The 12,666-nt window shown below is 41.3% G+C and overlaps 1 protein-coding gene across 4 annotated transcripts in view; it reads left to right on the top strand.

The window, feature by feature from the left end:
- The window catches only part of grid1a (glutamate receptor, ionotropic, delta 1a), a 287,874-nt gene that overhangs the window by 200,952 nt on the left and 74,256 nt on the right, over positions 1 to 12,666 (top strand). For all 4 annotated transcript variants that reach the window (XM_086045122.1, XM_086045124.1, XM_086045125.1 and 1 more), the window contains one exon: positions 5,663 to 5,868. In XM_086045122.1, the coding sequence (XP_085901248.1) occupies positions 5,663 to 5,868 (206 nt within the window). The remainder of the gene's footprint in view (positions 1 to 5,662; positions 5,869 to 12,666) is intronic.

Below are 12,666 nucleotides of genomic sequence, written 5' to 3'. Positions count from 1 at the left end.
CCCTAACAATCTGGCCCTATGTTAAATATTCTGTAAACCAACAGGACAAAAGTTGAACTTTTTAGAAGGTTTGCACCCCCGTTACATCGGTCGTAAAAATAGCACAGCATTTGATTAAAAAAAAAAAAGATCATCATGCCAACTGTCAAACATGGTGTATTTGCTCTGGGGCTACTTTGCTACTTCTGGACCTGGACCACTTGCTGTGATGAATGGAACAATGAATTCCTCTGTCTACCAGAAAATTCTGCGGGCAAATGTGCAACCATGCTCGTGCACTCAAGCTCAATTACTCTAGGGGTATACGGAGGGTGAACCGGAAATATACCAGCCAGTCCACCTCTGAATGTCTTGGGGTTGGAAAATAATAATAATAAAAAAAAGTTTTGTAGTGGCCAGATGAAAGACCAGTCTGCAATCCAACTGATATGTAGTAGTATATGAACTTGATTGGACAGTAACCCTCCAATAACCTTTCTTTGAGGGTGAGTAGGCCAAAATTCACCCACAGCGATCCGAACGACCGACTCATCACTAGTTAGCGCAAACACTTGATTTAAGTGATTGGCGCCAAGGGTGGCACAACCAGTTATGAGGTTCGGGCGGCAATTACCGTATTTGTTCACAAACGGCCAGATGGGCTTGGATTTTATTTAAAAACAGCATTTTAGATTTCATTTGCTTATCTTTGTGCGATATTGAAATTGTTTTGATGATCTCAAACATTTAAATGTACCCGCTAGTAAATATGCAACATAAAAATTACTAATAGGCAAGGGGAAAATACTTTTCTACAGCACTTATTCCATCCACAAGTTCAACAGTACCTCTTTAAAAAAAAAAAAAAAAAAAATTATAACTGTCCTTATCAGGGCTCATGTGCGCTTCAGTTTGCGCTTGTTTTTTTTTTTACGTTTGGTGCTCAACAAACCGCCAACCCTGGGGTGAGCAGTAACTCATTTGCTTGAGACAGGACCGCGTATCTCATTCAAAATGAAAGTCTAAATCACAGCAAATTACAAAATGTCTTAGTATTTTGGTCATATACCACTCAGAAACGTCCATAGTTGAGTTTTAAGAAAAGATTTACAGTATATTGCGCAGGAGTAATGGCAATATCGTTGTAAGAGTCTCTGTGATCACTTAAACAGACTCATCTCTGTGTTGACTAAACATGGGCTTAAAGCGTCGCCACGTCTGAGGCTTTTCCGCTCGGATTGCGACGCAGCTTGACAGCTCGGTAAAAACCTCTGAGCCCTTTCATCATGATACGCTCATTGCTGCACTGCAGTCCGAGAGGGAGCCCCCGCTAGCGCTTCGGCTCCAGTGAGACCAACGCCGGGAAACATGTTAGGGTAGCTTCACGCTCTCGCCAGTGCACACTGATTAAAAACTTCACATCTGAAAAGTCATAACAAAATCTGCCTTTTAAATCTAAGGATGAGAGAGTCGGGTGTCCGATGGTGCTGCACCTGCTGCGCTTTCGGATTGACTGGATTACGCCGATTGTCGCTTCACTGGCTCGGTTAAGGATGCTGCCAGAGAAGAAAGAAAAACGTCAGTCCTCCGATGACTTTATCTGCGACAGTTTTATGAGGGGAAAAAAAATCTAACAGTTTGCTAGCTGTTTAACCTCCTGACCCAGCTAGGACAAACATGGTAGGCAGCTCAGAGTAAACCGGCTTGAATGGAGCTACTATTTACATGGTTATAACATGAAAAGCTACCGTGAGACTTCATTGATCTTTACCATGTTTGCTTTGATCTCTGGGCTCCACGAATTGACCCGAGTCTGCGGACCTCAGAGCCCTACTGGGTTTATATTCAATCGGAATTTTCTTTCATGTACTGAGGTCCTAAACCATTTAGTGATACTCCTCGCTTTTATACAAAAACTCGACATCAGGTAGGAGAAATTTTGTTTCATATTTACTTCCGTTTTGTTTTTTGTTCATCCGTCAGGGAACTTCTTTGTCAGCATTCCGTTCACGTCACAGTTGACAGCTCGCATGACTGGAATTATCGATCCTGTAGGCGTGAGTACGAGCGTGATTGGTTACTAGTCTAAATGTTCCCCACTATCGACTTGGAAGTAGTCTGCTGTGTACCGCACCTCTCCCCGAAAGTCAACTGGGATTGTCGCCAGTTTACCCATGACCCTAATGATAACAAGCACTGTACAAAATGGATGGATGATATTTCCATGGTTGACTGCACCTTGGATTGGTTGCCAATCACAGCGCAGGCATAGAGACAGACAACCCTTCACACCGATGTTCAATGATTTGGAATCAATCCCACTCTGGCTGCATGAGAGTTGACTGTGGGAAGCACTACCAGGAAGGGGATCTGATTACAAGTGTTTGACTTGGTGTTCACTGACATGGCTTTTATCCAACTGAACTACATGGGAGACACAAATTGCACTGTAAAAAACAAAGTTCCATGAACTCAAAATGTCAAGGCTGCAAACTTTGATAGAATTTTAAGTTGGGCATTTCAACAAAATATTTTCAGTTTTGCTCTTGTGAAAATTAGCTTTCCAGCATTTCACAACACAGAAATAAGACTTTAGAGAACTAATTGTTCCTTGTTTAGTCGCCCAATTTAAGATATAAGTAAAAAACAACTCAGCAAATTGTTTTGGGAGCGCATGATTTGCTTGCTTTGTTGTGCTAACCAACATTGTTGCCATAAATGTCAATTTATATTTTAAAGCTGCTTCAAATTAAATTACCGTTTTAACCCCGAAAAACCAGGTTGTGTTTTTTTACCGTGATAGGTCACATGATCAAATCATTAGCCTTGCATAGTATAAAACCAAATCCAGAACCAACTACCTAAAGACATAAGAGGAATATCTGAAGTAAGAAGCAGTACTGAGCACCTTTAAATCCAAAGTACAGTACTGACATACATATCTTTGCCGCATGTATGTAGGCTGGAAAACGGCCACATTAAGTAAATTAGCTCTGGTTTGCTGTTGACTGAATAAAGAGAGGGGTTCACACACACAATTGGTCTGCAGGCAATATTTCTTGGAAACTTGATTTTTAACCCCATTTTTTGGTTGCCTTCATTTCCACACTAACTACAATGTTTATAGTGACTGCAATACTGTAAACAAAATACCTACTCTCATAAAAACCAGTCCCTCCCTGCACTTGCGCTTGGGGGAGGTAATAACACTGAAGAAGCACTTGTAAAATTTGGCAATATGGCCATTGAGCAAAACAATGTAGGTGTAGTGGTAATTCGTCACATCGCGTTTAACTTTACACAGTGTGGGCTTTGTGCATAGCCAACATCTTTTTACTGAAAACAGGAGCCATGGTGTGGTTATCGCAATGAATTACTAGGATGAATAATTTTGCTGCCAAAATCGTATTAATTTCCGTCATCTCGTGGGGCCGGACGGAATGGCGTTTGGATTACAAATCATATTTGTGCTCTGTCAAAAAGTGTCCAAGCAAATGTCCGTTCAATTCAAAGTAGCGCCGTGGAGTGTGGCCACTTCAATTTACAGAGCTTTGGCACAGCTCCGGAGTTGACAAATGATTTAATTTCATGTTTTTGTTCTGCACATTGAACAGTTTTATCCAGCAGTGACCGTTATTATTTATGCCGTCTGAAATATAATTTGCAGTACAGGGAAAGTGAGCATTGCAGCCTACCTGCGAAGACTCTGCGTTTTGGTAGGTTGCTTGGTTATAGTATACTAGCGTTTGAGATTAGCCTCCGGTGCAGGCAGCGTGGTGTTAGTGACACACCATTATGCCGCTTCGACGCCGGGACCAGGTCAAAAAACTCATTTGAAGAGCATTTGCATACCTCGCCCTGAGCAGCTGAACATCAACTCAATTAGCGCTGGCACACTCCCGCTGTTTAATGTTATTGATTTTTCTGTGATCTTACTGTATTTGTGTGGGCATTTTGCATTCCTTCAACAGTACTTTTTTGCCTGTTGCATGTTTGCGCTACTAAAACACTTCAGGGCAGGATCCATCACAGTTTCTGGAATTGCAATGAATAAACTTTGCGTTCAAAACACACACGTGGATATAGTAGGGCTAAGGAAGAGTATAAAAACACCTAAAACCTTATGAGAAACAGTTTTAAGAAGCCTAAATGTACATGTACATTCAAAGGACGGAGGCGAGGGACTCGAGTCACATGACTTGTCAGACTTGAGTCACCGTTTTTAAGACTTGGGACTTGCTTGGCTGAACTGATGAAAGACTGAAGTATCGCAACAAAATAATCAGGATGCACAAACTCTTCGTGCCATTCTTATGTTATTACTATTGCTCGGACTTGCCCGCTAAATCACCATTCGTTATTCACATACGCAGATCCGCTACACAATTGATGAGTGTAATTTGGCCGCCTGGCGATAAAGGTTCTGCCTCACAGAGGGAAAACAGTCACATTTTTAATAACACCCACTTTTTTTCTTCTTTTCTATGACCTATCGCCTTCACCTGCAAGTGGATATTAAGTGTGCTGTAAATCTTTATTTTTAAAGCATGGCAGGGACCCTTTATTAAAATCTGGAAGCCGGTTTAAATTGTCCAAATAATGTCTCTTTTGACTCATGAATACTCATAAGAAAATCATAGAGTATTTTTCATACCATCAAATTTACCCAGCGAGGATTATAAAGAGTGCAATCAAGCACAATTGAATTTAATAAAAATACATGATTAATGTACCATGGCCCTTGGAGAACTTTATTATTACTGCAACCACCTGAAGTCTCATCTCCTGCTAACTGGAGGGAACACAAAAAGGGACACTTGTTGTATTCTGTCACACTTTGGTTTTGAGAGTGAAATCTGCCTTGGGGCCACTCCTAAAACTGTGCAAAGGTATCTAACGGCATGATTCATTATGCACAGCTTTCATTTCATTTTAATATTATTTGCTTTCAAAGTGGCATCTTCTCATATTTCAAGAGGCACAGTGAACTACCCTGAAAAAAAGATGAAAGCGAAGCCCTTGTGGGAGGGTGAAAATTACATTTCTCGCTGACATCTTAAACACATCACTGCCGGGACGCCGTCTCCATGGAGAGCAGCAGTAAGCATTTATCTGCCGACCTCTGAAATCACAAATGCACTTTCTCTATCTTATTGATTCACTTCTGAAAATGAGAATAAGTGACATTTAATGAGTAAAAGTAGCAGGGCTTGACGAGAGGGAAAAGCGATGGAGGAGCCTTGTAAAAACGGAGAGGGAGGCTTATGACACACATGAAATGTTTACTATGCAGTACTGTATTGTGCAAGCTCTTACAACTACGATGTCATACAGTCCAGCGCGGACATCTGCCAACTTCGCCGAGGTCGTAAAATCCGTGGAGCGTCACGTTTGTGTTTGATGGTTTTTGGTTTCATAGTTAGCATGCTACTTCCTGGTTTGCGTAAATGCCATTGTGCTTCGGAGGTGGTGGAACGTTCTATTGACCCACTAGGTCCCTCATCCGCATTTTTTTTTTTTTTGACGATTCAAAAATCTGGCCAGGCAATCACGGTCAGTCACGTTTGTCAATCCCCCCACGTTTTGTCATATCCATCCTGTTTTGCCCATGGTAGCTTGATAAAAAGATTTCTATGGCCACCAGGATCAAATCGTAAAGGTTATTCTCATCTCTCCCCGGCAGATATCCGCGGTTTACAGACCTTCATGGACCAGGCCTCTCGACTGGGTCTGGACGTGTCCCTGCAGAGGGTGGACCGCAATGTCAGCCGGGTCTTCAACGATCTCTTCAACACGCTGCGCACCGAGGAACTCAACCGCTACCGGGACACTCTGCGGCGGGCCGTGCTGCTCATGAGCCCCCGAGGAGCGCAGGTGTTCATCCACCAGGTAGGATGCATTGTCAGTGATGAGTTCGGCTTCTGTCAGAGACAATGCTCCAGAAACTGTAACCAGTAACTTTTCACGTCACCTTAGCAGGCAGATTGCAGATGAAACATGCTGTCTTTTTAAGGTATTTAAAGCGATTTTTCACAGAACTAGAATCCCTCCAAGTATGAGAACACTGAAACCATTTCCTTCAAGTTTTTTGTAGAAATATTTGGGTATGATGTCAAGAGATGAATATGGGACAGAAGAGCAGCCCTTTTTTTTCTTTACATTTAGAGCTGATATACAACTAAAATAAAAATAAGTAAATTTGGCAATATTTGTAACAAAACAATTTTTTTCAGATGAGCAAAAGTCTTGGAAAGACGATAAAAGGCAATTTCCAGACTTAAACCCTATAGAGTATTCATACATGAGTATCTGAGAACAAGTGAAAGACCACCACAGTGGAGGAGTCATCGATTTCAGCATCGTTTTTTTTCCCATGTAAACAACTTTAGACAGTTGAACTTTAGGCATGTCCATTCCCAGTCTTAAATCATATGGAACATGCAAAGTGGAGACAGAAGAATAACGAAAACTTTTGGCGATGTCAATGGGCAATAGGTCTGAGTCGACAAAATGATTTGCAACAGTCTTACTCAACTTAATGCTTTTAAAGTCTAAAATCTTATTTGAGTTGACTTCCACTTTAAATGAAATTTTACAGGCTACATCAAAAGTACCAGAGGTATCTGTGCTCAGTATCGATGAGCATTCAAAGAGTGAATACTCATACTGGTATCAGTATGAAACAAGTATTATAGAACATCCCTAGTTTTCATACAATACAGTGCAATTTTTTCTTTATTAAATCACATTAAAACAAAAAAACACATTTTGGTGAGCTGGAACGGATTAACTGAATTTCAAAAAATTTCAGTTTGGTCACCAAATGCGTAAGTCAAGGTACCAGTATACTGGTACCTGTTCTTTTTGCAGCTACAGAAGGTGACTGTGACCACAAACACACGCACACGCACATGCATTCTCTCAGACATCTGTTCACATTTCTTCTTTTTGCATTTGAAGCTTATTTATTGTATACTTTCATCTCAGGAGCCCCCACACAGGATCATTCTGACAGAATGTGTCAGGGGTGCGACAGCTTTGCAAGACAGCATGCAATATGTGTCCCGACTTCTGTTGGAACGCAAATAGCTGTAGACATATAAGCATACATGTAGGTTTCACGCACGTCCCTCAAATGTGACATTTTGATAGAATACGTCTCATCCCGGTTGTCACAAGGCTTTGTAGGATTGACTTTCATGAATAAATACAAAAAAAATCTCACGCAAAAAAACTTTTTAAAATGATGTTCACACATCGGCTTTTGGTGGCAAAAGTAGGGCTGAACAAGTCAGCCATGTTTGTAGTTTTCCTAGCATGTGTCCTGTCTATCAAGTAGCCCAGTGAGGGGGGGGGGGAGTCCATCAAAAAAGCTGACTTGTGAATCCTGCTACATAAATATGGAAGTGAAGCCCTTACAAAGACATCACTCAGTGTGTGAACACACGTACTACTTTTATTAATGACCTGACTTTGAGTTTTGCTTGCACTACACAGACTTTGCTTTTTCACTCAGCGCCCTGAAGTCTTTTTGTGTGTGTTCTTTCTCTCCCAAAGTTGTGTTTAATCTGCCCCGTTAACATTCTTTATCTTCCCACTTATAATTCATACGAGGCTTCCTGGCTCATAAGCCCCCGCGTCACGTTCAGGTGCCAGCTCCCGAACGCTTCTGTGAATACGTTGAATCATTCGACGTGGTCCCGGCTTTGATAATCCATCTGAGCTTCATTAATACCTGTTGTCAGAGGGCTCACCTGAGACATGTTGGGAGGGGTATCAAGGGTGCGGATATTTGAGTGAGGAATGGCAATGATGTTGATGATGCCCTGAGCGCAGGAAGAGAAAGTTGCTGGGTTGCTTCTTATCCAAAATTAATTACAGATGACACACAGCGACAGCCTTAAAGAGGACATATTACTGAAAAGCGACTTTTTTAATTACTTGTATACAAACAGTTGGGTCTCTGGAGGGCCTGCCTGCCTATCAAGTGTGAAATTATACGGGCATATTCGGTGGACGTAAGCAAGCCGTTCTGCATTGTGACCTCACATTTTTGCTCATGTGCGTTAAGCCACACCCACTCTGCACCGCACCGCCCCGCATGACTTAGCGGCAAGACTAGGCTGGTGGAAGATCCATCATTTTCAAGCGTACACAGAAGCACTACCATGTTAAAGCTAATAGGCAAATTTAACGCAAATAAGCATAAGCTAACGGTGATATCGGCTTTAGCTTCTAATATCCAGAATTGACTTAGGTTGGACAAGCTGTAATTAAGAACAATAGAGAAGAGGGAGTATTTTTGAGTACTCGCTGAAGTGTAGTTCAGCGGTTTGGTGATGAAGTGCTGCATCCACGAGTGAAAATGCGACAGATGCTTTCTATTTGTTTCCCTCACTTTGGAAATATGGGTATATTAGCCAGGGTGGCTGTGCGCGAGTGCCATCTATTTGTAGTCTGGATGCAGAGGGATAAACAAGTCGCTGGTCACTTTATTATAATAGAATGGTAAAGGGGTCCGAAAAGTCTCACAGTTGGCGTCACTGAGCAGACCTCGTTTTTGTCACAGCTTCACGCCTGTATTTGCATTTGCGTTTATTTGACTTTGTCTTTTTTTCTCCTGTCTACTGCCAGGTCAGGATTGCAAATGAAAATCGGGATGTATATAAAGGTTTGATAAAAACAAATAAGTGTTGTTTTTGTTTGAGGTTGATTTGTAGCGATGAGCTCTCTTCTGATTTTTCAGCTCCATCACATCCCTTTTACGTACTCTCCTCAATTTTCATTCGTTGCTTATACGCGCCTAATCCTCGTCAAGGGCACTCGTCTATGTCCCACAATGCATCAGGCTGAAGAAAGCCATGTTTTTCTCTAGGCAGACTTTGGCCCAGACCCCTCCGATTTGAAGTGCTTAACCCTCATGATTAGCATGACATCATCCTTCCATGTCTTTCTTTCCTCGCCCTTTTTGTCCTCACGATGCTCACGTCGTCTCATGTTTGGATGCACGGGCTCCTCGCCTCTTGTGGCGGGGCCCAGCCAGCCAGACACTTGCCACATCGCCTTTCCTCTCACATCGCCCAAGAGGGGGTGTGGCGTCTGGTGTCAGTTCCTTCTCGCCTCGCTCCTTGACACCTGACGCCTCTGTGCGCCCCTCATGCGAGGCGACCTCTCTGCCGAGTCACGCCAGCCTCTGCCGGGGGGCGGCAAAGTGGCATTTTCAAGCTCTACGACCGTGTTTCCGCGTCCTTGGCTGGTAATAGCCAGCCTTTGTAAAATCACTTAGCACTTACTGTAGGTGCAAAAAAAAAAAAAAAAAAAAGACAGTTTTACGAGATACCAAAGTCACTCCTTAATTAGCATGCAAGTGAGCTGCTCCCAGCTATATACTGTAGCTCTTTGGGGGAAACACAAAAATGATTGTTATTCATATTTTCACCAGCAACCATTATGATGCTTTAGGCAAATTTGAGGTGTTGCACAAATCAGATTGAAATACGGAAGGGAATAGCAAACCATATTAGTAAAATATACTGAACATTTGACTAAATGGCTATTCTATACAGTAGTCATTTCAAGTGCTACAGTAATATGATGAAAACAACACCAATACAGTAGACCCCAAATAAGTAAAATCCACAATATTGAAAGAAGCTATTTAAGTACTCCCTATGCATGTTTTAATAGCATTTACAGCACTTTCCTGTAGGCATAAAAAGCAGGATCAAAGAGAATTTGGCATTCAGTAATATTCAGTAAAAACTTGGCTGAGATGTTATACTTCCTGTGTTCATTCGATAGTCTAATTACATCCAAAGTAACGGGAGGAAAGAATAAAAAACACAACAAAAAAAATCTGCAAAAAAGTGATACCGCAAAACCAACACCCTGTGATGGATTAGGGTTTACTGTACAAAAATACAGTAATTGTTTAAGGATGTGTTTTTGTTATGTTGTTCATTAAAAGGGAAGTCAACACATTTTTTCCCACCTATTTTTAGCCATCTGAGGGGGCGGCCATTTTGTCACTTCTGTTGCCTGACAGAAGGCTCAGCTTCAGAAATCAGGAGAGCTGTGATTCGTCATTACCTGAACCCTCAGCAACTGTGATGCCATTTTCAGTCGACAAAAGTGACAAAATGGCCGCCCCCTGAGATGGCTGAAAACGGGTGAATTTTGCTGCTTAACCCATATTCCACAAATGCAATATTAACCAGAATGCCTTGTTTCAACTAGTGGGCCTGCATAGATCATATTCTTGAAAAGAAAAAAACATTTGGATTGACTCCCCTCTTTAAGTAATTTATTTTCTTGATTTATTATTATCTAAAAGATTGATGATCTAAAGAGACTGGAGAGAGTTTGTGCTGAAGGATGAAAAGACTGAGCATAATTCGAGCCCGACCCACCCGACTTCTTTAGCAAATAGCACGTTTGAATAAACTCCTGTCGTCGTGAAAAGATCCAATTAAGATTTTTGACAGCTCTCACTCCCCCCGTTACCTCGCCATAGGTGTGAAAGCTGCTTCCGTTGTGTTTAAGAAATACAAATTATACATTTACACTTGATATTTTTTAAGTTGATTATGTGTACCACTGTGACAGTTAAAAGCACAGTTTTCTCAGTGTGCCAGTAAAAGTCGGCATTGACAGTTGTTTCATATGCGCCGAAAGAGCCAAGATGCATGATTGTGTGTCATTATTGCAATTTTTAAATATCATTCAACTAAAGATCCGTGACTCAAATGTGTTGTCACTCGGGAGGAAATACTGAACCTTTCGGCGTTTGTTTACTATCACAACAAATATCGAAGTACTTGAGTGAAACCTTGTTTCATTCTTTTGTTAAATGAATACATTAGACCTCAGCTATTCTTGTGGTTTGGAACCGCGCTTGAATGCACTATTCACAGATTTGTTTTTTTTCTTCCCCCAAGAAACCTATCATCAGTCGTGCACTGAAAAAACATTTGCTGATTTTCCGCTTAAGCCAAGCTTATGTATGCCAAGCAACTATGTTGAACTGAGGGGAGGAGCTTTACTTAGTCGGACCACAGCCTTGTTGAAAAGAAAACAAGTGCTTTGCTGCCATCCTGATATCGAACGCCAATATTCATGGCTGGGCTCAGTCACAATCCCCCCTACAATTCCCATTTTGGCCGGCGTATGATCAAGCAGGTGTACCTAATGTTGTGGCCGGTGATAAGACTGAACAGTTTGTTCAATGTATCAAGGGCAGACGTACAGTAGGTTGGCCTTTGCTGGAAGGATGAAAGCAGCCTGCTGCTGTTTAACTTCCTTTCGCCTTTTATTGAGCACTGCGGCTAGCGCTCGTTTCTCAAAATGTGACTTTATGGGCCATCTTGGCCAACTGGGCCTGCCGTTGTCCCAGCCGTATTTCTCTTCAAGGGATTGAGACATGCAATCACTAAGAAAATATTAGACTGTACTGATTGTAAACTCCTTTAGCAGGCTCTTCAGTACAACAATGTGAGACCAGCATTTATCCACTTCCCCCGCCATATTAAATTAAATTCTCTATGTGTCCAAAATTTCTGGCCTGATAGATAAAAATATAAGCACATTAGGTAATCTCGTAACGTTAAGGTTCTTGGTAAATGTAGTTTTTTGGTTTTTTTTGCAATCCAATCAGATTTCAGCTTTATGTGTTGCCATGTAAATATGCTCAAGGCCTTGACAAGCCCGACAGTCACACACACAGCAAAAACTAAAATTAACCTGGATGCGGAATGCCGCCTACTTGCCGTCGCGAGAGCTGAAGTCACTAGCTGCCATCTTGAATTGCCGCTCCCTAAGTGCGCCTTACTTGAATACAGACTGATTTCTCCGCAGTGTTTTCACATTATTTTCTGTATTTCATCAGTAAGAGTGTGATGATAGATTTTCTCTCATAAGGTATATCTTCAAGTGCTACTCAAAGATTCGTCTGCATCATTTTGTCAAAAGTTCCAAGCCATGAACAATGAAATGAAAGTCCATCAGGGAAAAAAAATGCAAATTGCTGCTATTTGCACAGCAGCGATAGGAGGCTGTCGCTGTGAAATGTAAACCTAACCTAATGAAACCAGTAAAGTGTCTTCTTTGCGAGGCTCTCATGACTCTATACAGGTATCCTGGAGTAATAAAACACACACTGATAAGAGTGTTTGCAGGGAAAACAGTGGCAACGCAAGATGGCTGCCCTCTGACTTCATCCATGAGTGGACACTGTTAGTCCAGGCTATTTTTAGATGTCCGTGACACACAGACATGGATGTTTCTTTTTTGTTGTTTTAAAAAAAAAAAAAAAAATTTAACCTGATTATAATAAGGTATAATAAAACAGCATTTTTTTGTCCTTGGATTGGTTGAGCTAAATAGACGGCGATGCTCTGGAAGAAGCATCCAATCTGGTGTATTTTATCCAGTTTCCCACTTCAGCTACGTCAAAGTACAAAAGATTGAACGATATTAAAGGATTTTTGGATTATCGACCAAAGCACAAAATCTGAAAAAATAACTTTTTGGAAACAAATAAAAATACATAATAATAATAATAAAATAGATAGTCTTTAGTAGTTTCCATGTTGTACCATCATCGAAAGTGAAATGAGCCAGTGAGAAAAAATGTATTGCACTTCAGTTTTAGAGGTTGTACAGGAAAAACTGACCACTTCATGCTATACT

This window comes from Filicampus tigris, chromosome 11 (genome assembly GCF_054856515.1).
Source record: "Filicampus tigris isolate MCC_2025a chromosome 11, RoL_Ftig_1.0, whole genome shotgun sequence".
NCBI classification, from domain to species: domain Eukaryota; kingdom Metazoa; phylum Chordata; class Actinopteri; order Syngnathiformes; family Syngnathidae; genus Filicampus; species Filicampus tigris.
The sequence above is the reverse complement of the archived record's forward strand: the minus strand, read 5'-3'. Positions and strand labels throughout refer to the sequence as shown.